Below are 24,480 nucleotides of genomic sequence, written 5' to 3' on the forward strand. Positions count from 1 at the left end.
ACCTATGGCATACAGTATTAGATAAAAAGACCAAAACTCAAAAACTTAACTTTGACCACTGAACCATGAAAATGAGGTCAAGGTCACATGACATCTGCCCGCTAGACATGTACACCTTACAATCATTCCATACAACAAATATAGTAGACCTATTGCATATAGTATGAGAACAACAGACCAAAACACAAAAACTTAACTATAACCACTGAACCATGAAAATGAGGTCAAGGTCAGATGACACCTGCCAGTTGGACATGTACACCTTACAGTCCTTCCATACACCGAATATACTAGCCCTATTGCTTATAGTATCTGAGATACGGACTTGACCACCAAAACTTAACCTTGTTCACTGATCCATGAAATGAGGTCGAGGTCAAGTGAAAACTGTCTGACAGACATAAGAACCTTGCAAGGTACACACATATCAAATATAGTTATCCTATTACTTATAATAAGAGAGAATTCAACATTACAAAAAATTTGAACTTTTTTTTCAAGTGGTCACTGAACCATGAAAATGAGGTCAAGGACATTGGACATGTGACTGACGGAAACTTCGTAACATGAGGCATCTATATACAAAGTATGAAGCATCCAGGTCTTCCACCTTCTAAAATATAAAGCTTTTAAGAAGTTAGCTAACGCCGCCGCCGTAGCCGCCGCCGCCGGATCACTATCCCTATGTCGAGCTTTCTGCAACAAAAGTTGCAGGCTCGACAAAAATGATATTTAATCATGTAAAGAATTCGAGGTTTTCCCTGAGCTGCTCTCTCGTTAAAAAATCAATGGAAGACAACTCTTGCTTAACTAGACATTTGTGACAACTCGGCCCATCAGAAACTCGTTCCCGGACAGTAAATTATGATTACTTAGCTTGTTATCGTCCTATAATCCGGTCCGTGTTGTTCCGGGTCGAGTTGTCTAATACTTTACCGAATCGTATTTGTAACGGACGTAGTGATTGGTCAAACTGAATACACGCGACCAATGATAACGAAGTTGGTAAATATACAGGGGTCGTAATACGGCACAACTAAAATAAATATGGCCGAGTTGAAAAACGGATGGTCGTTTTTGAAAAGAAGTGGAGGGGAAGAGAAGAAGCCTTCAAAATATGCCAAGTAAGTAATATTTTCTCTTCAATTCTTCATTGTCTGCAATTTTACAGAGTGTCAATCAATCAAAATTTCGGAGTGAACTTTTTTCAGAAGGGGGGGGGGGGGGCTGGTATGTTATGAGAAAATAGGCTGCATTTCTTAACACTGACAGGAATACTTTTTGATTATGTCAAATTTTCTGAAATTGGTCACAAATGTCTGAAATGGGGTAAGAGTTCTTACATTTTCTTCACATTTTTCTTTAAAGATATGAACAAAATAGAGGGAAAAGGAGGTTTCAAGAGTCTTGGAAACAACAGCAGCAATCAATGAACATTTAGCTGAAGTCCATGAGCCAATTCTAACTGAAGACATCGAGCCAGAGCCTCAGCATATAATATTAGGATGTGAAGATTCAGACTATTCTGATGACGAAGAATATAGTACAGAATCAGGTGTCTTCAGGGCCATGTGCAGAGAAGGACTGATTGAGGAATAGAAAATTATAATAATATTAAAATTATTGGTCTTTTTTTGTGTTTTTTCTTTACTTCTTACTACAAAAATTTTTCAAAAATATTTGGGCTTGCACTATATCATTTGGGCCAGTAATCCTGAAATTTTACTTGCCCAAAAATTTTTTTTCGGGCCAGCCGAAGGCTGGCCCTCATTTCAGGCACTGTGTTAAATCTATATATATTCCTTGGGATTGGTTATTGAAACAAGAATTTTCAAATATTTGAAGGGTTTATACTACTATCATGACTAGGCAAAAAAAAAATGAAAATGATAACATGGCAATGAAAATACATGTACCTACATTGTAACTATCAGCAGAAAGTTTTCCTTACTATTTCAATTGTGACAGTTGGTCCTCAGAGTGATCATAGTACAAAATTTAGTTCATTTACAGTAATCACTAGCCTGTCCACTTTTAACATGGTGATTCAAATTCCATTCAAAACTACCCTGTTCATATTAAACAAATGATTGACATATATAGTTGTATGGTTCTCTCCAGGTTCACAAGCTTCCTCTACCAATAAGAATCAGTCACCATCATGATATTGCCAATGCTGCTAAAAATGGCGTTAAACACATACAAAAAAAAATTTTGACATGAAATTATTAAGTTATGTACATCTATATATACAATACATATGTATGTACATGTAGATCTAGGAAGGTTTTATTTTTCATTTTGAAACTCCTTGAAATACTGTTCTTAAAGTGATTCTTCTCTACTTTGGATTGATTATTAATTGTTGAATAAAAAAATCAATGACTTAGTGGTATAGGTGAACCTGGGATTTAAATGTTTGACTAATTGCAAATTTTGTTTAGTCTTGGTAAGAAGAGCTTGTTAAAACCATGAAATATGATATCAATGATGAAACAGTTTTTCCTTAAGCCATGAAAATTGATATCCAAAAAAACAATTGAATCCACAGTATTCTTAAGTTTTGTTTTTTATTTTATTTCAGGGCTACTAACCCATCTATATTCAAGTTAGAACTATTTGTCAACAACCTCAGTAAACCTAATGCAGCTACCTTTGAGAGTCTTGGAGTGTAAGTTAGCTAATTCTCTAACTATTTAAAAACATTACTTTACATGACCATATCTATAGCATTTTTACAATTACATGTATAACTTTAAATCTGTTTTGAAATTTTATTAATTTATATTGTTTAAAATTTTTAAAATAATGTATTATCTAATATTTGACATTGTTGGTTTTAAACAGTGATGATAAATGCTAGATTTTGTTCTTTATTTTTTACATAATCAGGCTGGATTACAAAGAAAATGTGAATATCCAGCTAAAGACTGACAGTGAGGTTAGTACAATACAGGTTACATGTATATATATCTGCCGTGGTCTTACATAAGGATATGCTTGAATTATATACACTTCATCTTTTAAGCTCACCGTTCCGCAGGAACTGTGAGCTTTAGCCATCCCTTGGCGTCCGTCGTAGTCTGTCGTCATTGTCGTCTGTCTGGTGTTAACTATTTCAAACATCTTCTTCTCTGAAAGTACTGAACCTATTCCAACCAAACTTAAACTGAATGATCCTTTGGGTGTCTTGAATAAAATGTGTTTTTTATTTTCTGTTTCGTCAAAAAACATGGCCGCCATGGCTAAAAATAGAACATAGGGGCAAAATGCTGTTTTTTGCTTATATTTCAAAAACCAAAGCAGTTAGAGCAAATCTGACAGGGGTGAAAGTATTTATAAGGTAAAGTTCTATCAGCCCTCTAATTTTCAGATGAATCTAATAACACATTGTTGGGTTGCTGCCACTAAATTGGTGATTTTAAGGAAGTTTTTGCAGTTTTTGGTTATTATTTTAAATAGTATTCATGATAAAGATAAGCTGTTAACAGCAAATATGTTCAGCAAAGTAAGATCTACAAATAAGTTTATATGATCAAATAAATTGACCCGTTAAAAACACAATTTTTGAAGAAGAAAAAAAAACTACGATGAAATTGGACACTTAAACTCTAAAACGAAAGATAAATGCCAAAAAATCAAGGTGAGCGATTCAGGCTCTTGAGAGCCTCTTGTTTATTGACAATTCTATAAAAGTATCTTTTCTTTTTAAAGAACTATGAACATGTACATTTATATTTTTAGCTTGAAAGAAAATTTTGAAATATATACACTGGGCAGAAAATTAAAAAAAAATCAAAATTCTGTGGCCATGCACACCTCCATTATGTGTTTGAACATCCTACAAAATATTAAAGCTGTATCTTCAATACTGTAGGAGGAGATAGAAGGACAAACCATGATCTCTTTATGCAGCTAGTACAATAAAAAAAATGTCTTTTCCAGAATATTTATAAAATGTTTATTGTAGTAAATAATGTTAATAATTATGTATTGCAGGTACCAACTGATGGACTGATTTTAAAGGGATGGTACAATACTATTACTGTAGCTATCTACGGAGAACTGACCATTGTAAAACAGGATCATCATTCATCCCCACCCCCTCCTCCGCCACCACAGCCCAGGGCTAAACCTCAAAGTAAGCGTGTCAGAATATATCCATAAACCTATTTTGTGAATCAAGAATTTTGTCTAAAATTGTAATGAGAAGCAGGTTATTTCCTTGTAAGGCACTGGAACGGCTTAACGTCAATGAATACTAATGAAAAGTCAACAATTACCTGTTTTAAATCCCTGGAGAAAATTGATGGCTGAAAAAGCAAATAGAAGATGATAGCTTTTGACAATTATATGTGTAAGAAAAGATAAAAAGCATTTTTTTTCTAAATTATTAAAAAAAATCCATAGTCAGCTCTTACATAGTAAAATACATCCTTCCTCCTTCTAAATGTATTTATTTTCCTTTCCTTTTAATAGCTGTTGAACCAAGAAGTGCAGTGTCTGGAGAAATACCACTACAAGAATGGGAGACAACTCGTCCAGGTGCCAAACCTCCACCTGCACAGCATCCACTGGACTATATACAAGAACAAGTCAATTTACAGAAAAAGCAGCAGGCCATGGTTCAGATGTCACATCCTCCCCCTCAAACTGGTCCTGGTTCACAGAGACAGATGATATCACCTGCAGGGCAGACTGCAGGAGAAGGATACAGGGGACCAGATGATCGCCATCCACCACAGCATAGAGATATATTACAGGAGTTCATACAAAGTCCAAAGTTAATGGGTCATGGTGAAGGCAGTGGTTCTCAAAGAGACTTTAAAGATGATAGACGAGACAGAGAATTTGATAGATATGATGATAGGTCTAGGGATTCTTATGATTATAGAAAGAAAGACGAATATGAACGTTCCCGTGAAAACTCACATGATCGAGATGTAAGAGATAACAGCAGAGAAAGGGAAAAAGAAAGAAGAAAAAAAGAAGCATGGGAAAGATTTAGGAAGAGAGAAAATGAAAAATCCAGGGATTATAGTGAGAGAGATTGGAATAGAAGTCCTGCAAGAAAATCAGTATCAAGGTCCCGTTCAAGGTCAAGATCTAGATCATACTCAAGATCCCCTGCTAGATCAAGAACTCCTAGACGATCTATGTCTCCACGACGTACAAGATCACCGAGAAGGTCACCATCAAGGTCACCTAGAAGATCACCAAGGAGGCAGAGGTCAAATACACCAAACATGACACCTGTTAGGTCACCAGAGCCAGCTCATCCAAGGTCACCTTCACCATCACCACAGAGGTCAAGGTCAGAATCATTTGAGGAACCACCAGTTCATGTAGTTCAGGTACCAACAGTTATCCATCAGCTTAGAGATGCTCCAGTACCTATAGGTATCATACAGCCTCCACCTATGAGAGAATTTCCCATAATGCCACCAGAAGAGGAACATAATCCTGGTCTGTATTATTTTAGATAGTGTTATTGTGCCAGACAAAAATATATTTACTATGTAATGGTACATTCTCATATTTATACCCGCTTTAAAAAAGTGGGGGTTTACTGTTTTACAACTTCACATGATAGCCAAGTTGAAAATTTTTGGCACATTTTTCTGTTGAACTACAAAACAAGGATGTCTAAAATTTGGTTTCAGGGTTTAAATAAGTCAGCTGTACTGTTTAAGGAGTAATTTAGGAATATGTACTACCATTTTTGGAGTAATTTTTAAATATGTATAACCATTTTAGGAGTTATTTAGGAATAAATATCATTTTAGGAGTAATTTAGGTATAAATATTACCATTTTAGGAGACATTATGGATGATGGGGAACAGGAATATTTAGAACCACTGACCCCTGACCAGGGAGGAATGTTTGAGACGTCTGATGGAGAATTACAGGTATTTAATATACTTATCCGATGGTTAATAACTGGTTATTGAAATATTCATCTGATGGTGAATTATATAATAAAAATAAAAATCTGATTGTGAATAACTGGTTATAAATATACACAAAGTTTAATGTTGTTTAAAAGTGTGGTGTTTTTTTTCAGGATGATAATTATGAAAATATCTCATCAGATGAAGACATGATGGAACCATCAGAGCTTGCTGTAAGTGACCATTTGTTTCTTTAGTAACAGTCTGCAACACTAACACATGTTTTTATTTACTGTCACATCTAGTCAAACCTATTAAATTTTTAATACATTACTGTAATGGAGAAAGTTCACTAGCTAGTTATCCTATATAAAAATAAACAGTTTTAATTTTTTTTTTCTAATGTGTATTGTTGTAAAATATCATCAATTATCATATTCTTAAAATAATTTTTTAAAATCTTTTAAGATATGTTTATCTTAAAACACAAACAAAAATTGTGTTTTGAAAAATGAAATATAATCTAAACATGAAAGGTATTTTCAAAAAATATTAATTCTATTTTTAGAGTAGGGAATTTCCCAAAAATAAAAGTGAAAGTAGAATTTGTTTACACTATTTGATATGCAAAAGTTAACCTTAGATATAGTATTGTCCATGTTATTACAGGGTATAGATATGTATGAGATTACAGATGAATTAACAGATGATTCTTGGACATACGATATTGGGAATTATAATCCCTTTAGAGCTGAAGTGACACCACTTACTGTAAGTCTATAAATATCCTTCCTGGATGCTTTAATGGATTAGTTCAAATAACTTTTTCTGAGTTTTTCTTCTTTGAAAAAAGGTAAGATAGGTAAAAAATGTGATTCATTTGACAAGGAAGGAAATTTGTGATATTTATTTTTGTTTATGGTTTAGTCTTGTACCAAGTTGTTCACATCCCCACTGTTTAGAGAAGAGAATATATTTTACCTGTTGGAGCGATATCACTTTGCTTGTTTATTCATATAACAAATACTTTTTCCACACTTTTCCCATGTTTGACAACACATTGAATTATAAATGGAGGGATTCCCAGCAAGATAACATGTGAAACTTCTTGTGTAACTTGAAATTGGTAAACATTAATTAAAAATTTAAGTGAAATCTGCAAACAAACTATTCTGTTTAGTTTTTTCCCAGGTTTATGGAAAAGTTTTTTATGCTTTCACAGACAATGAAATCTCAATTAGTTTTTTATCTCTAAAAACTGGTTTATTGTTGACTGAAAGGTAAATTATTTTGATAGCATTTCTAGACCTAATTATAATGATCAAAAAGGAAAACAGAGTAACATAGATTCTGGAGTTTTAGCTAATTAGTTTGGTTATTTAGATAAAGAAATTTATTGTTTTACTTTTACAGACATTTCCTGACATTTCTCAAACAAAATTTGAACAGGAGAAACAAGTTTTGATAAAACACAGAGAAAAACCTGAAGAAGCAGTTACATTACTGACTTTTATTGAGCAGTTTACAGATGCTGATCACCATGCTAAGTAAGATATTCTAGTAACTCGTTTATATTTTATAGAGTATTTACAGAAAATCAGGATGACCAATAACATGTTAAAGTTCTTTTTTAAGCGCAAAATACTTCTACAGAACATCCTTATAGCTTTGAGATCAAAGAAACCAGCTTTAATTTGTCTTTTCTATTTCTTGTGAGTCAAAAAATCTATGCTTGTCGGGACAGGATATATATTCTACATTCTCATTATTTTGTAAAACAAAATTTTAAATCAATGACAATAATTTTGCAGATGGATTGAATCAATGGAGAGTGTCCCTGGTCTGTTACCCAAAGGACTGTTTTATCTTTTATACAAGGATAACAGAAAAGGTAAGAGTTGTTACATAAAAACATACATGGGACCCGCAGAAGGGATTTCTTAATCTCTACTATGGATGATGTAAAGCAAAACTCAGTACACTGGAAATTTAAAAGAATTTCTGAAATTGCCTCTTACAGCTGTTGTTTCTGCCATTATTTTCCTTCCCTTGGTTTTTATTTTACTGAAAACTATACAGCTTCTCAATCTATTGCAGTTTTATCTCTGTATGTACAATAAAATATAATATCAATATAAAATGTTAAGGCTTGAAATTTTATCTTATCTATGGGGTAATTTTTTTTTAGATCATTGATTTTTTACAGGTGATTTTATCTTTTGCAAGGAAGCTTCTTAAGTTTTGGTAGAAGATTGTCTATTGTGACCTATAGGTTACTTCTAAATTCTGCTGATTCATTTTTGTCTCGCTTGACGAAGTTAAAAAGCGAGACATAGGTATGCTGTTTCCGGCGTTGGCGGCGGTGACCACGACGTCAACAATGTATTAGTTTGTGATTAGGTCTAGTTTATGGTGAACCACAAGTTGTAGGTCAATCATATTTGGTATGCAGTTGTATAAGCATTGGCACATCTCATTTCCATGGAGATTATTTGGCGCTGCCCCCTCAGTCATGGTCTATTGACTTCAAAACTTTTGCTTATTTACATGTATTAGTTTGTGATTAGGTCAGTTTATGAGGAACCACAAGTGGTAGTTCAATGATATTTGGTATGAAGTTGTGTGAGCATCAGCAAACCTCATTTCCATGGAGATAATTTGGCTCCGCCCCCTTAGTCATGGTCTATTGACTTTGAAATTTTTTCTGAGTTATCATGTATTAGTTTGTGATTAGGTCAATTCAAGGGGAACCATTAGTGGTAGGCCAATGTTAATTAGTATTCAGTTGTATAAGCATTGGCACATCTTATTTCCATGGGGAATACTTTGACTCACCCCTTAGTCACAGTCTAATGACTTTCAAACTTATCTTAGTTTACATGTATAAGTTTGTGATTAGATCAGTTTAAGATGAACTGCTAATGTAAAGGCAATGATATTTGGTATGCACTTTTATTGGCATTTGCAAGAATGGTTTCCATGGAGATTATATAGCCCCACCCCTTCTTATTGACTTTGAAACTTTTCTATAGTTTACTAGTTAATGTTTGTATTTAGATTTGGGAATGACTTATAATTAGTAAATGATCATGATGGTATTTGGTATGCAGTTGTATAAGCATTGGCACATCTCATTTACATGGAGATTGTTTAGCCATGTAACTCGGTCATGGTTCAATGACTTTGAATATTTTCATAACTTGTGTAAGATGTTAAAGTATTGTTATTTTGATTTCAACATTTGCATAATCAAAATTACAAAAAGGCGAGACATATATCTGTGATAACAGTTTATTAAAAATATTAGTTTGTTTTATTTTAAAATTTTCCATTTTCTCCTGATAGTGTACATGTACAGCCATATTTGATAACGAATGAAAAATTTTGGATGAAACAGTTCAATTGGTCTTTTTGTAATAAATATGTTTATGCCCCCGCCGTAGCAGAGGTGGCATTAAGTTTAACCCTTGTCTGTCTGTACATATGTACAATTGTCCCGACGTCTGTACGTCCCAAAGTTGGTTTCTGTTCTATAACTTCAGTTTGTCTCAACCAATTGTATGAAACTTATTGTTTTCTATTTAAGATATCTTAGATACACTGACAGAATGGACATTAGAGGGTTTGAACCTAGAGCAGGTTATCAGCCAGCCTGATGCAGCTTATAAAGTGCGTCATTTAAAGATGGGGATCCGAGTGGCTGCCAGTCTCTGTAGTTGTGATGAAGCTGTAGCTACAAATGTTCTGGTTTGTTTCTTTATATCATTATTTAATACTATAAACATGACTTTATTACAGATGTTGGTATTAACAATACATGCTTTACTTGTCATAAAAATGCATATTGACTATTCAGTATAATTGTTATCTCAAAGAAGGATAATATTGAATTTTCTGTCAATTTGATGCTGATGTTGAATGAAAAAGTCAGGTTTTATTACTCCATGTAGGAGGCCAATAGTGAAAGTAGGATGTTGAAGGAGATTTTATGTAAAGATTGGGAGTTAGCAGCCCAGTTTCTTTTTTAAACTATCTTGTTGGGAAAATATGTTTAATCCCTATGATTCTATACCAAGATTTAAAAAAAAGAATTATAGAGCAATCAATATTACCAGTTTACATGAAATTGAATACATTAATACATGTCTTTATCATTGTTTTCAGTCCAGAGATGTACAACATAAGCTGTTAGACATTTTCACAGATCAGTATACATCATTTTCTGTAAAATTGCAAATTGTTCAAGCTCTAGACCAATCAACAAGGCTGTCTTGTGGTATGGACTGGTTACTAGGGAAACATAGTCTCCAAGACAACACAGGTCAAGAAACTTGCTATCAAAGAATCCTCAATGTAATGCAGACAAAACAGGTATATACTCTTGTAATGGTCACAAAATATAAGACCATTGATATTGTAATGAATAGAGTTTTCCCTAACACTTTTTATACCCCTGTTTACTGGACGTATTATGGTATACTGTTGATTGTCTGTCCATCAGTCCGTCCGTCGTCAACATGTCAGACATTAACTCAAAAATGCCAATTTGCATAAAACTTTGGTGAATTGTTTATATCTATTGATGTAAGCTCACTACATATAAGTTATTTCTGAATCTAAGAACATTTTATTTGATTTTGATATGAACATATACAAACACTCACTCAGTTTTAGTTATATTTTATAATTTACACCCCTGATTGCACCAAGTTAACTTATTTTGTTTGAAGAGCTGCATGTCTTCTTTGAATTTGTATAGAGAAGCTGATTTGTTTATTACACTGACATTTCCTTCTAGATGTTTGTTGTCTAATTGTTAATATAGCAACTTGTACTGTCAACCCAAAGTTCAAAAATATTTTTATGAAATGTTTTTCACTGAAAGCTATAATTATAGCAGTAAATATATAATAATCCTTCATCTAATTTACAGGTTGTCAGAGTAATGGTAGCCTTAACTGCAATCATTAAGAAAGTCCATTATTATGAAATTATGAGCAGATTATCAGCATTCACTGAAAGGTAAATAGAGATTCCACAACTGCAACAAGTGTATTACGATATTTCTCCACTGGAGACAGTTAAATTTTAATATTTAAAGCGCGAGGCTTGCCAAGCTTTTTAAATAATTAAAATTTAACTGTTGAAAGTGGAGAAATATTGTAATACACAAGTATTACAAGGTCCTTCCGTCCGTTCGTCCTGCTTCAGGTTAAAGTTTTTGGTTAAGGTAGTTTTTGATGAAGTTGAAGTCCAATCAACTTGAAACTCAGTACACATGTGCCTTATGATATTATCTTTCTAATTTTAATGCCAAATTAATGTTTTGACCCCAATTTCACGGTTCACTGAACATAGAAAATGATAGTGCAAATTTCAGGTTGAAGTTTTTGGTCAAGGTAGTTTTTGATGAAGTTGAAGTCCAATCAACTTGAAACTTAGTATACATGTTCCCTGTGATATGATCTTTCTAATTTAAATACCAAATTAGAGTTTTTACCCCAATTTCACTGTCCACTAAACACAGAAAATGATAGTGTGAGTGGGGCATCCGTGTACTATGGACAAATTCTTGTTCATGATGTCACAATAAGAAAATTCAGAAGAAAACAAGACAATTTAATGTCATAATTAAATTTCAACCAATCATTTGCCGAGAAGAGATTTTTCACTTGTGAGCAGAAATATTTTTTTCACACCGGTCAGGAACTTTGAAAATGTTAAAAATTAGAGAAATCAATATTTATCACACATTTAATGTGGATTCATTATTACAGGATACCAAATTTTCATGAATTTCACTGTTAAAGTTGAACCACAAATTTAAACGTTGAATGAAATACAAATTTTCTTTATGCTTGTTTGCATAATTTGGAAAAACCAGCAAATCATTTATTTTTTTCTTAACTGAAGAATACCTGATGTTGTTGGTTTTTTTTCTCTCAAAAAACATTGAACTTGTGCATTGAAATTTATTTTGGCATGCCCTCAAAAAGAACCTTAGAATCAAAAAAGTGCCTCACTGACTGTTCTTGTAATTTAACCAATGAGAGTATATCTAAATGTGAAATGTATTGGTGGTTCTTTCAGAAATTGTGTTCCCCTTACAGTTAATATAAGTGGAACAGCACTTGGCCAATATCTACTAAACAATCGGTAAAACAGTTGTATTGTAAACTTTATAACTTTTAAAAATTTCCTTTTTTTGTTTCTTTATGTATTAGGGTTATAAGCATTGATATCAGCAAAGATGACAACATAAATAATGAGGACTGTCAAGAGATGATCAAAACAGTGGCTGACATAACTAAAGTCTTCTCTATAGCACCACATTTAATTGTAAGTATGAGTGTTAACAGACAAACATTTAAATTATATTCTATTTCACCACATTTGGAATTAGAGACTTGTTAGTTGGCAACACAATTACTTTACAATTGAAAAAAATATCAATAGGCTACAACTTCAAAACTATCATTTCACATGACTTTTTCTTTTTTTAAGGTTGGGGAAAGATTCTCATTACAAATATATCAAAGTTTTTGCATGATAAAAGATAAAATTAAAACATCAGTGTCCACATTAGATTTTAAAATAGTGCTTTTGTTTTGTTTCAGTCCCAGCCAAAGAGAGGATTGCCAGGGAAAACCATGTTTGAAGTAGCTGAACCAATTAGTGATCCATATCCTAATCTGTATCACTATGCTAACAAATGTCACCTGCTACAGAGTCTACTGGTTCTTATTTCTTCACCTGTTACAGGGAACCATCCTATAATTTTGTCCTCCATTATAAATCTGTTGCAGTTATTTCTACACACCCATCATGGACTGTTGTATCTCAGCTCTCAGACAGAGGTCACTAACAGTATTGTTAAATTCCTGATTCATGGGCCAGTAAGTACATGTGAACTAAGGCCAAATAAAAAAAATATGTGTGTTTCCTATTTCCCTTCCTATCCTTTATTTTAAGCCTAGAAATAGCCTTCTTTAAAGTATTTTTGGTCATTTTTCAATAAACACTGTTTCTCTTCCAATTAGACTCAATGTTAAAAAAAAATGTAAAATAAAAAAATCCATACCTACCTACCTTATTTTTTTCAAAGATGTAATAAGAAACACACATATTATTTTATTTGGCCTATTGATATGACAGAATAAAAAGTGGAGCTCAAAGAGGGTTTTGTTAAAACCTGTTATCAATGTAATTTAAAAAAGGAAAAAGAAATTGTAAATAAGACAGCTATCCAACATCAACAATATCAACTAAAATTAAAGAGTAAGAGGTTTCATAGATCTTATACAGTGTTTCCACAATTTATACGAAGACCTTAAACAAACATTATATATCAAAATAACATATTTTTATAAAGTTTGACATTTCATGAAAATATACTTCACGATAACAGTTCAGTTTAGGTTCTAGGTCTAGGTATAAAAGTAGGTTTATGTGAGTAAAGTCCTACTGTTTTTGAGTTTTTGTAAGTTAAATGAAGGTTGGTTTAAGTTCTGTGTTAATTGTATCTATATTGGTGATTGTAGGATTATGGCAGGGATGATTCTGATGACAACCCACTACAGATATTTGGAGTAGAGGTGATACATCATCTACAGACACTTCAATACATAGATCAACTCAATGAGTTCCATAACAAAGGTATTTTACATCCTGCATTTTGTTTCAGTTCTATAGAAAATTGATAGCTTTACATATGCACCCCGAATGGAACAGTTTTATACATTTTAGTCACTGCTATCAATGTTAAAACATTGAACAATCTCAGAACAATTTTTCAGGTAAACAATGGTCACTTGATTTAATAGAAACAAAAAGGTCTGTCTGAATATAAAGATAGGCCGGTCATTATACAGACATACTGACAGTTTTTGTGGTTAAATGTTTTTTTATTGCTTTTTTAAACTATACAAGAAACCAAGTTTATATTTGTGGTAGTGAAGCTGCAGATAAATTCCAAAACTCAGAAACTGTTAATTTTTAGAGAATGTTAAATAGGATGGCAGTTATACTCTAGTCACACTACATAACTTCATTTGCTTTGAAATGTACCTTTGATCTCACTAGAACTTTTTTTCTGTTTACCTCTGTCTTTGTCCTTTTTTACCTGCATATTCTAATCAGAGCTTCTTAATAATTGATAACAAGTTTTAGTAAGGTTAACTTTGTGCTTATATACTTTCTGTGGTTAATTTTTACATTGTTAGGTATCTGTATTTTGTTTTACTCTAAAGCAGAGTATAAAAAAGTTAGCAGAAGCTCAAACTAAATTTTTCTACTTTTTGCATTACAGAGGATACTGAGCTTGATGACAGTGGAGCTTTGGCCACACTACATAACTTATATACCATGACAGTAACAGCTGTTGGAAGAGATGCCCTTGTCAGAGTGTTTAGTGCTGATTATAATATTAAATCTTTATTACCATTCATTGAACTTACGGGTGAGATTAGAAAAGGTTATGAAAAAAAAATATGGGCTTGTTCAAATGTTAGCTCAATGTAAATGTGATATTGGTTAAAATGGAGAAATCTCTCTTAAAAAACTTTCTCTACACATTTCTCCTGTACTGCTTAGCAAAATGAAATCTTATATGGTCATAGAGTTTGCAGTAATGAGTTCCAATGTGTTAAGGCTTTTCTGATCTGTCAGACACTTACCTCATATTTTTCAATTACTTAAAATGTGGAATGGGGATATGCATAGCACAGCAATGTATACATTCTTTTCACTCATTATTTCAAACAAAAGAAAATTTGTATCCTCAAAAAAATGCTAAGGCTGTGCAAGAATTAAACGGGTTACGAAACAAGTGGAAATATGTTTACACTAGGTAATATTTTTGTACTGGTACGTAGTTTACAAAAACTTTATGATCATATGTTTCTGTTTTTTTTAGGAAGTGAAGAGAGAGATGCTAAGTTAAAGAAGAGTGTGTGTGCCAGTTACAGTTTACAGTTACTCCTGTTGGTGATCAGAAACTCGTGTGATGTTGGTTTACTGGAGAAGTTTAGTAACAGACTTGTACAGATTTGTGAAGCAGGTACTGTAACAAACTATACATCAGTGTTTCTATACCCCATTTATAGGCATTATGTTGTTCAGTCTGTGCATCCATTTGTTTGTTCCTCCCTTCTTTTCTTCGTCCATCTGAGTCTTGAGTTTTGACCCCAATTTCAAGTCCACTGAACATAAAAAATGATAGTGTGAGTGGGGCAGCCATGTACTATGGACTAGTTTTTGTGAGATAGACTATTTTACAAAATTAAGGGTTATGTTAGGATTGATAGTAATATTGCATTTCACAGTTCTTTAATTAATGAAATCATTATAGAAGTTCTGAGTTAGATTAACTTTTTCAATTAAGTTTACGAAAGTAGCATTAGTATTGGTTTTGGATAGAGAGAAGAAAGTGAATATAACGTAACCATGAAATTTAGTAAAAATGAAAGAAGAATAGGAATAAACTAAATTATTGCAATGTACAACAAACTACACATACCCCAAAAAATATACATACAAACAAAAGACAAACAACAGCTGACAACACTTGATCCAGATAGCATGACCTGGTATAGTCACAACATGTGATTGGGTTAAATTATTTAATGAATACATTAGTATGTGGTATGGGCTTTGCTCATTATTAAAGGCCGTACGGTGACCAATATTTGTTCATTTCTGTGTCATTTTGGTTTCTTGTGTAGAGTTGTCTAATTGGCACTCATACTACATCTTCTTTTTTTATATTCAAACCAAGCTAGATTAAGCAGAAACTAAAATAAAAAAAACAATAACAGCAATATGCTAAATCTAATTTAGCCATCAACACTATTTACCAATAATCTGCATTTGTCTCATGTTTTTATGCCCCACCTACAATAGTAGAGGGGCATTATGTTTTCTGGTCTGTGTGTCTGTCCGTTCGTTTGTCTGTCCGTCTGTCCTGCTTCAGGTTAAGGTTTTTGGTCAAGGTAGTTTTTGATGAAATTGAAGTCAAATCAACTTGAAACTTAGTACACATGTTCCCTTTGGTATGATCTTTCTAATTTTAATGCCATGTTAGATTTTTTACCCAATTTCACGGTCCATTGAATATGGAAAATGATAGTGAGAATTGGGCATCTGTGTACTTTGGACACATTCTTGTTTTTACATAGGTTGTCTTTTTTGAGGGGATGTTTGTTTTATTTCTTTTTTTCCAGTCAACTTTATATGTGAACAAAGTTTACAGAAAGCCTGTTAATATTTGTTGACTTTGTCTTTGTAGATTACAGTAGTAAACTTTTAGAACTCCAGGAATGGTTGGCACCAATCAAATACATTACATCTTACAACTATGATGGTGTGTCGTCTGCTGTACAACAACTGAAACAGGTGGTCGAAGGCATGCAGAAAATACCACGCCCACTCATAACTACATGTAGAATACTGAGACATATGACCATACCTAAAGAAACAGAGTACCCTGAGGGTAAGTTTGGGTACAGAAAATACCACGCCCACTTGTAAATGTTCTATTTCATGTGGGGTGAAAAATAAGCCTTAATGATTGACTGAAAAATAATGACTGAAATGAAATTAAAAACACCACATACACACACTAACACACACACACACACACAAAAATTAAATAAATAAAAAACAAAAAGATATGTATATCAAATCGATAGACAGAAAATGTTATCAATGGTTTTACATGTAGTCTTTGTATGAAGGGATTTTTTAATGTTAAACATTTATAGATAAATATTACATTTTCATTTTATTTACAACAAACCAGGAAATTTGAGAGTTTTATCTAATGTTAACCCTTCATTACAAAAGTGCCTTTTCTGTCAATGTACATTATATAATTAATATATTTAATGTAGCTTATTTCATTCTTCAAGATTTTTTATATGCATAGTGAATTTATTGTAAATGCTTTCAGATGTACCAGAAGAAATAAAATATAAATATGCTTTACTTGATGTTTATGGAGAGGATGCTTTCCCTATCTTCATAACAATACTACAGGTAAGATTCCAATATTTTATTATGTGACACAATCTTACAAGACTGAAAAGAAAATAGCTATTTCTATCTTTCCAAACGCAAAATGCATTTTACTTAATTGGCCTTAAAACTTTTCCAACTGCACTTGCTTGTCTGTACTCAAAGCAAATTTTTCAACACAGGCCTTGTGTCAATTTGTTACGATGAAACTTTAAGATGGGAAGAATTTCAGCTCTCATTTGAAACCTTTGCAACTGAATATGAGATTTTGGTGTGGAGAGTGTAATCAAAAACATGTCAAAAATATTTCTATTACAGATCTAACCATGCAGATAGTATTTTCTTGTTACACAAAATAACTGCGATGTTATGTTAAGTTAGGAAAAGAAAACCAAAATTATTCAATTTTCATAGATATTGAATACTGTGAATTCAGATATTATATGATCTTGTCATTTCAAACTAAAATGCGATTTGAATTTTTGAGATTTTCAGAAAAATTCTGTTTGATTCATATGAAAAATTTCAAAATGTGAGTTTTAATTATTGCAATTACAACCCTGTTGCAATTTCACAATAATAAAAACATCGCAATAATTTTTGAATTTACAGTAAATAGTATAAATGGCATAAAATTTTCAAGTTTAAGTATTGGTAAGACTATAGGGTTCTTTAGTACTTTAACAATATCACAATAACAATAGAGAAACTAAAATTTTGAACAAGATTAATGGCATGCGGCCAAATTGATCAACTATTGTTGAATGGGATAAATTGACCTTTCAATTCTCAAGGCTATATATCTATTAACTAAGCTTATATACCAATTTAAATGGCATCATAGAAATGTCATTTGAATGATACAGTTGTTTTTCAAATGACCATCAACTTTAAATCTACATTTATTTGTTTAAGAAAGTGAACAATATATCAACCTTAAATCTACATTTATTTTTTACAGAAAGTAAATGATATATTGATCAGAAAATGGCAGCAGGGATGTCCACAGAGTTCAGAAAATATGACATACTATCTGGCTGTTGTTAAACCTTGTCTAGAAATTGTCAAGTCTACTTTGTGTTTCCTAATATCATCCAGAGGAGGGGAGGTAAGCCAAATTTGTAATTATGCTACAAACTATTAAATGTTAACCAATGGTAGGTGGTTCTCTCTGGGTACTGTGGCTAAAAGTGGCATTAAATGTCATTCAATCAATAAATGTCACATGTTTGGACTGTACTCAAAGAAGGTTTATGAATATTGGCTAATATTCACTGAAGGCTGATCAGGAAATAGCATCTGAAGAATAACAAAAAAATGATTTTTTGTATTTTACTGGTTAATGGACTAATTTTTTGTAGTCATCATACACTTTTACTATGCAGAAGCTATTGAAGACATAGTAAAGAGTCCCATCGATTCCTTTACAAATTTTAGATCAATGAAAATGTCATCAGGCATTGCAAATAGCATTTTGGAGGAAGAATGTAAAGTTATCTAATAAAACAATGCAATCAAAATTGCCTTAGTAAACAAATTTTTATGTTGTATATTTTGTATCACCATTACATAAGTTTTGGATGCAGGATAGTTTAATATGTAGGAAATTCATCAAATTCATTTTAAGAGATACTTTGTATATGTTACAGTTAACGGACATGACAGTTAACTTACCAGCGCCTATTACTCCTATTTGTTAATATGTTTTATAGTTTAAAGACCTTACCAGCCTGTCTGTTCTATTTGAACTACATACAATCATGTGTTCTGTTCCCTTGTCATCATACTTTATTGAGGATATCCACCAGATACAGAAGAATGTGATTGGGACATTATTGGCCTATACGCAACCTGTTATTACAGCTAAGGACACTGATGAAGGTTTGTACATTCATAATATTGCCCCCATGTGTTTGATTGCATGTCTCAGCCTTACACATCTATACTCAGAGACTATTTCACAGAAAAAATTTAACAAAATTTTGGGGAGTTATGATTTAACCATTTGTGTACGAGTAATAGGGCTTGAACAATTTTTTTTCCAGTATTTTGACACTACTTCCTTGTGAGTGCAACTCCTCTGAGAATGTTGGACAGAAAGCTCTGGTAATTGGTACTATTGTTTGCCATCATGTATAGTTGACCATTCTATAAAGTCATTTTGATTCAATGAATTTTTATGGGAGTGGAGGGACACTTGATATATTTTTTTGTGTATTGTTATTGTGTCATCTTGTGAATGCAACTTCTCAGAAATCATTTCTACAGAATGCTGTCGTACTTGGTAGGAATTTGCCATCATGTGAAGTCTATTGTATTGTAGCATCAATTGGTTTCACCATTTATATTGGACTCATACAATATTTGAAATTTGAACTATCAACACATTGTGACACACCATTTAATTCCTTATTTAAGATATTGAAAAAATGGAATCAATATCTTCTGAGTCCAACAGAAATATTTAGAAGATCATGTTGACCATGCCTTTTGGGTGGTTTTTTTTCTTGTTGGATTGCTGTCTCATTGGCATATCTTTGATATTTCTTTTTAGTCATACACAAAGATTTTCTGACTTAAGTTGTTTGGTAGAATTTGTACAATAAAACATTTTAGGTAGAATATGATTTAATATCTCTCTATCTTTATCAAATTTTCAAAATGTAATCTTTTATTAATTTATAATTTGTTGTTGTTTTTGTAGCACTAACTGAGAGTCTTTGGACCAAGACTATGAAAGAACTGATTAAGTACACAACAAAGGCACCATATACCTATCTGAGTGGTCTATTGATGATTTCAGAATTACTTCCCTTGCCGTTACCTCTCCAGACAGAAGAGGTAAGACATGATTTATGACAAGTCCATTGTGGGTACTTTTACACATTCAGCTTAAGCTTGAAGATAGCATTTCAACGTTCACTAACAATTCTGGAAATAAATTGAGATTTTAAAGGATTAATATACTTAATAATAATAACTACGGAGGATTTATTATTGTTTGTAGGGTACATATTTTTGTGGATTTTGTTGGTATAGATGAACCATGAATTCAAGTGATAAAGAAATACCAATTTTCTATTAGCTTGTTAGCAGATTTAGCCAAAATCAAGTATCCAAACAACTTAGTCTTGTTATTTCAGAAGCTAACAGAAGAAGAGATAAGCTTAGCAGTGAATTCCAGGAAGTTATGGAGTGCTCATCTTCATTCACTCTCACCACAGATACAAGAGATGATCAGGATCTTAGCAACATCTACTTGTCAGCCATTACAACAGGTTCTCAGACGTGTCTGTTGGCAGTTGTCTGATCTGTCAGCTTCTGCTGCTACCATGGTAACAAAGTAAGTTTTAGCCTTATCTACATTTCGGCCATTACAACAGGTTCTTTGACATGTGTGTTGGCAGTTGTCTGATTTGTCAGCATCTGCTGCTACCATCGTAACAAAGTAAGTTTTAGCCACATCTACTTGTCAGCCATTACAACAGGTTCTCAGACATGTGTGTTGGCAGTTGTCTGATTTGTCAGCATCTGCTGCTACCATGGTAACAAAGTAAGTTTTAGCCACATCTACTTGTCAGCCATTACAACAGGTTCTCAGACATGTGTGTTGGCAGTTGTCTGATGTGCCAGCATATGCTTCTACCATGGTAACAAATTAAAGTAAGATTTAGCCTCATTTAGATCCCAACAGGATACAACAGGAATCAAGAAAGTTGTTTTTTGCAGTTTATAGCAGCCTCTTAGAGAATCAACTAAGGAACATCTGTATACCAAACAAATAAAACATTCTAGTGTAGAAGTTTGTAAAGAGAACACATTTTAAATTTTGGTAGTACTTTAACTACTATGGATTCATTTATTTACAAGGGTACCAATTTTCTTGGTTTGAGGAAAACTTGCATATTTGTGGATATTTCTTTTCGTGGTTTTGGCAAAGACTGCATACATTCCTTTAGAAAATCAGCAATTCTTTGAATATTTCAATTCATGGTTCCCTTTTACCCACTAAATTCACAAAAATTGGTATCCAACGTATAATGAATCCACAGTAAACTATTTTGCAAGATTTTTTCGGCAACTTGTCTTCACTTTCTTGATAATCCTTCTAATCTACATGGTTGTCATAAGTTAGTGTACCAATTCCAATAATTGTAAAAGCCAATGTTTTAAAGTCTCTCAACTGTTTTGCAACTTTATTTAAAGGGGAAAGGGAATATTTCAGTTCCATGCAGAATGCTTCAATCTTAGTTCTGAAAAAGCATACTATGAGATCATAAAATTATTTATTTATGATAAATATAAGTCACATTGCATTTTGTTTTGTTCAATAGGTGTGTGTTGGATATGGTAGTAACAAGTTTTGAAACACTGGGAGCCAAACCTTTTCCAGTAGAAGGGGCTGAGGAAGGTGGAAATCAAGAAAGTAGAATTGAAAGGGTTGCCTCCCCTTATGCTAGTAAAATGCTAAACCTACTGGCATTTGTATTGGCACATCCACCCATCAAATGTGCCACACTACATCTGATGCTGAAAGCAGGGTTTGTTAAACACTTCTATTATACTGATACATTTTGCTTTCCTCTTTCAGTTTAAATCATTGTCCTTACTTTATTTTCTGCAGTCTAGCAAGAATTACACAGAAAGCTAGACCGGTGTTACTTTTTTAGGTGACCTAATACAGTAAACCAACTATTTTTGTGACTTTCGCCGATTAGAAAAATATCACATATAAATCGTTATCAATATATTATATTTTGATCTTCTGTTATATGAATACAGAAACAAGGTCAGAAAATCGCTTAATATATTGTCAAAATAGGGAAACAATGAACTATAGGTTCTTCAGTAAAAAGGTCCCACAATCCAATCTTTTATTTGACTCTAATTCTCATATTGATTTATAACATACTAAAACGTATATCAAAATAAAAAAAAGTCTCAAATAAACAATTCACAATACATAAACTCGAAATTATGTTTCAGCATTTCATGTGTATTTTAGTCTAGATGCCACCTAGTTTACCATCAAGTTGACCTTCCAAAGACTGTCGACAGTAATATCACCCAATGTAAACATAAACATAGATATAAATAGATAAGGAACTGGTGAACTTTGATTTTTCTAGGTCTTTTTGATTTCATATTATAGGTTAAAATAATATGCTAATAAACGTTTTTATGCCCCACCTACGATAGTAGAGGGGCATTATGTTTTGTGGTCTGTGCCTCCGTTCGTTCGTTCGTCCATCCGTCTGTGCGTCTGTCTGTGCGTCCGTCTGTGCGTCCGTTCGCTTCAGGTTAAAGTTTTTGGTCAAGGTAGTTTTTGAAGAAGTTGAAGTCCAATCAACTTGAAACTTAGTACACTTGTTCCCCATGATATGATCTTTCTAATTTTAATGCCAAATTATAGTTTTGACCCCAATTTCATGGTCCACTGAACATAGAAAATGATAGTGCAAAGTTCAGGTTAAAGTTTTTGGTCAAGGTAGTTTTTGATGAAGTTAAAGTTACATCAACTTGAAACTTAGTACACATGTTCCCTTTGATATGATCTTTCGAATTTTAATTCCAAATTAAAGTTTTGATCCCAATTTCACGGTCCACAGAACATAGAAAATGATTGTGCGAGTGGGGCATCTGTGTACTATGGACACATTCTTGTTACCTATACAATAATGTAGATCGAATCAGCCGTCAATCAAATGATTTACCCTTTTTTCACTTTCAATCTTGACATTCTTTTCCTTTTACTAGCCAAACACGCATATTCCATGTGGAACCTATCTCTAACTAAAAGGTTCAATGGAAATTCATATGAATATGGATTTAATGAGGTCAAATTATTCATTTGCAAGTGAATAATTCACAAGCAATGTTTCTTTTTTTTTATTTTGACAAAACTGAACCAAACTGGCTGCTAAAAGAGAAATTTAATTCGCTATTTTACTTTCATTAATGATCGAACAAAAAACATAATAAATATTATCAAATTATGTGGATTTTTTCAGATCTGGCTCTGACGAGAAGTATGGAGAGCTATTAACCCAGTTCTTGGAAATCTTAAATTCAGTATGTGACAGGCTTCCTCATGTACAAGCTCAAGAATGCATTGTTGTAAGTACACTATGAATATAACTGTATTATAAATGGTAAAGAATCTTTATTCGTACCATTTAAAAATAGTTCTGTCTTGTAAATCTACAACCCTGATGGTTAGGATGTTCAACCATTGCATGTAAGTATAATTAATATCAAGTTCTATGTGTTCAGAACAGCATAAGATTCTTAGTAATAATATTTTATGTTCCCATTTACAGGCATTATGTTTTAGGTCTGTGTGTCCGTACGTTTGTGTGACTGTCTGTTCATTCGTTCGTCAGCTTCAGGTTAAAGTGTATGGTCAAGATAGTTTTGATGAAGTTGAATCCAATGAACTTGAAACTTAGAACACATGCTCCCTATGATATGATCTAATATACTTTTAATGCCAAAGTAGATTTTTGACCGTCCACTGAACATAGAAAATGATAGTACCCGTGGGGCATCTGGGTTCTTATGGACACATTTTTCTTCATAATGAATAATTTAATTTGGGATGTAACACGTCTTCTGATTGGCTGACGTTGCTTTGTCATGTGACTGTGAAGTCATCAACGTTTTTTTCATGGTTTACTCCGGTTTAAAATGGAATTTAGAATCAAAATATAAGAAATGACTGTAACATTTTTTCTGTCTATTCGAAATAATGTAAAAAATGTGGTGCTGGGAAATACAAATGAAATGGTAGATTGAGGCTATTTCAGAAGAATTACTCAAATTTCTGACAGGGAAACCAAGAAATACTTTTTCAACAAAATTTTTAACTGAATATCAAATGTATTTTCTCTGATGCGCAATTCATATTGAAAAAGAAATTTATCATTTGTAACTTTTTAAATATAAGCAGACAATCATCCTTCACATATATGTAATGATATAGATATTTTCAATAGTGTTGCAATATGTAGTAGAGTTATCTCCCTTTGTAAAAAAGACTTTCATAAAGCTTATTTACTGACTGCTAGACTGATAGAATGTTTGTTTTATAAGAAAATAAGGAGATGTGCCATGACTGCAAATGTGTTATCTCTCCATCAGTGATCAGACGATGTAGAAGTTTTGTTCAATTCATCACTATAATTTAGTTAGGAGCTTTCTTCAGACTTGCTTGTACTTATGATGTTTAAATTTGATAAGTCAAATAAGAGAAATCTACCAGTTGGCATTCCAACATGGCTGCCAATTAGATTAAATCCAACTTGAACTATCAATGGAAACTGCCATTGCAAGCAAAAATGAAGATCGCTTTAAATAGTTTAGACTTATACATAAATATATACCTATTTTATGATATTCATGAAGAATGACAAGAAGAGTCAAAACTTACCAGAGTCGTTTTTGTCAAGCCTGCAACTTTTGTGTCAGAAAGCTCGACATAGGGATAGTGATCCGGCGGTGGTGGCGGCGTTAGCTAACTTCTTAAAAGCTTTATACTTTGAATATAGATGCCTCATGTTACGAACTTTCCGTCAG

The 24,480-nt window shown here is 32.7% G+C and overlaps 1 protein-coding gene and 1 long non-coding RNA gene across 3 annotated transcripts in view; both read left to right on the plus strand.

Annotated features, from left to right (window-relative positions):
- LOC143078947 (protein virilizer homolog) overlaps positions 1–24,480 on the plus strand; it is a 50,213-nt gene that overhangs the window by 2,052 nt on the left and 23,681 nt on the right. For both annotated transcript variants that reach the window (XM_076254024.1, XM_076254025.1), the window contains exons 3-27: positions 2,585–2,671; positions 2,893–2,941; positions 4,000–4,141; positions 4,480–5,466; positions 5,819–5,910; positions 6,066–6,125; positions 6,562–6,663; positions 7,306–7,439; positions 7,704–7,783; positions 9,479–9,639; positions 10,057–10,263; positions 10,826–10,914; positions 12,117–12,231; positions 12,510–12,788; positions 13,434–13,548; positions 14,201–14,350; positions 14,807–14,950; positions 16,178–16,381; positions 16,841–16,926; positions 17,867–18,013; positions 18,618–18,786; positions 19,610–19,746; positions 20,049–20,248; positions 21,240–21,446; positions 22,917–23,022. In XM_076254024.1, the coding sequence (XP_076110139.1) occupies positions 2,585–2,671; positions 2,893–2,941; positions 4,000–4,141; positions 4,480–5,466; positions 5,819–5,910; positions 6,066–6,125; positions 6,562–6,663; positions 7,306–7,439; positions 7,704–7,783; positions 9,479–9,639; positions 10,057–10,263; positions 10,826–10,914; positions 12,117–12,231; positions 12,510–12,788; positions 13,434–13,548; positions 14,201–14,350; positions 14,807–14,950; positions 16,178–16,381; positions 16,841–16,926; positions 17,867–18,013; positions 18,618–18,786; positions 19,610–19,746; positions 20,049–20,248; positions 21,240–21,446; positions 22,917–23,022 (4,249 nt within the window). The remainder of the gene's footprint in view (positions 1–2,584; positions 2,672–2,892; positions 2,942–3,999; positions 4,142–4,479; positions 5,467–5,818; positions 5,911–6,065; positions 6,126–6,561; positions 6,664–7,305; positions 7,440–7,703; positions 7,784–9,478; positions 9,640–10,056; positions 10,264–10,825; positions 10,915–12,116; positions 12,232–12,509; positions 12,789–13,433; positions 13,549–14,200; positions 14,351–14,806; positions 14,951–16,177; positions 16,382–16,840; positions 16,927–17,866; positions 18,014–18,617; positions 18,787–19,609; positions 19,747–20,048; positions 20,249–21,239; positions 21,447–22,916; positions 23,023–24,480) is intronic.
- Positions 728–1,631, plus strand: LOC143078951 (uncharacterized). The gene is made up of 2 exons (XR_012979310.1): positions 728–1,124; positions 1,369–1,631. It is a non-coding gene; the product is annotated as an uncharacterized LOC143078951 (long non-coding RNA).

Source organism: Mytilus galloprovincialis, chromosome 6 (assembly GCF_965363235.1).
Source record: "Mytilus galloprovincialis chromosome 6, xbMytGall1.hap1.1, whole genome shotgun sequence".
NCBI lineage: Eukaryota > Metazoa > Mollusca > Bivalvia > Mytilida > Mytilidae > Mytilus > Mytilus galloprovincialis.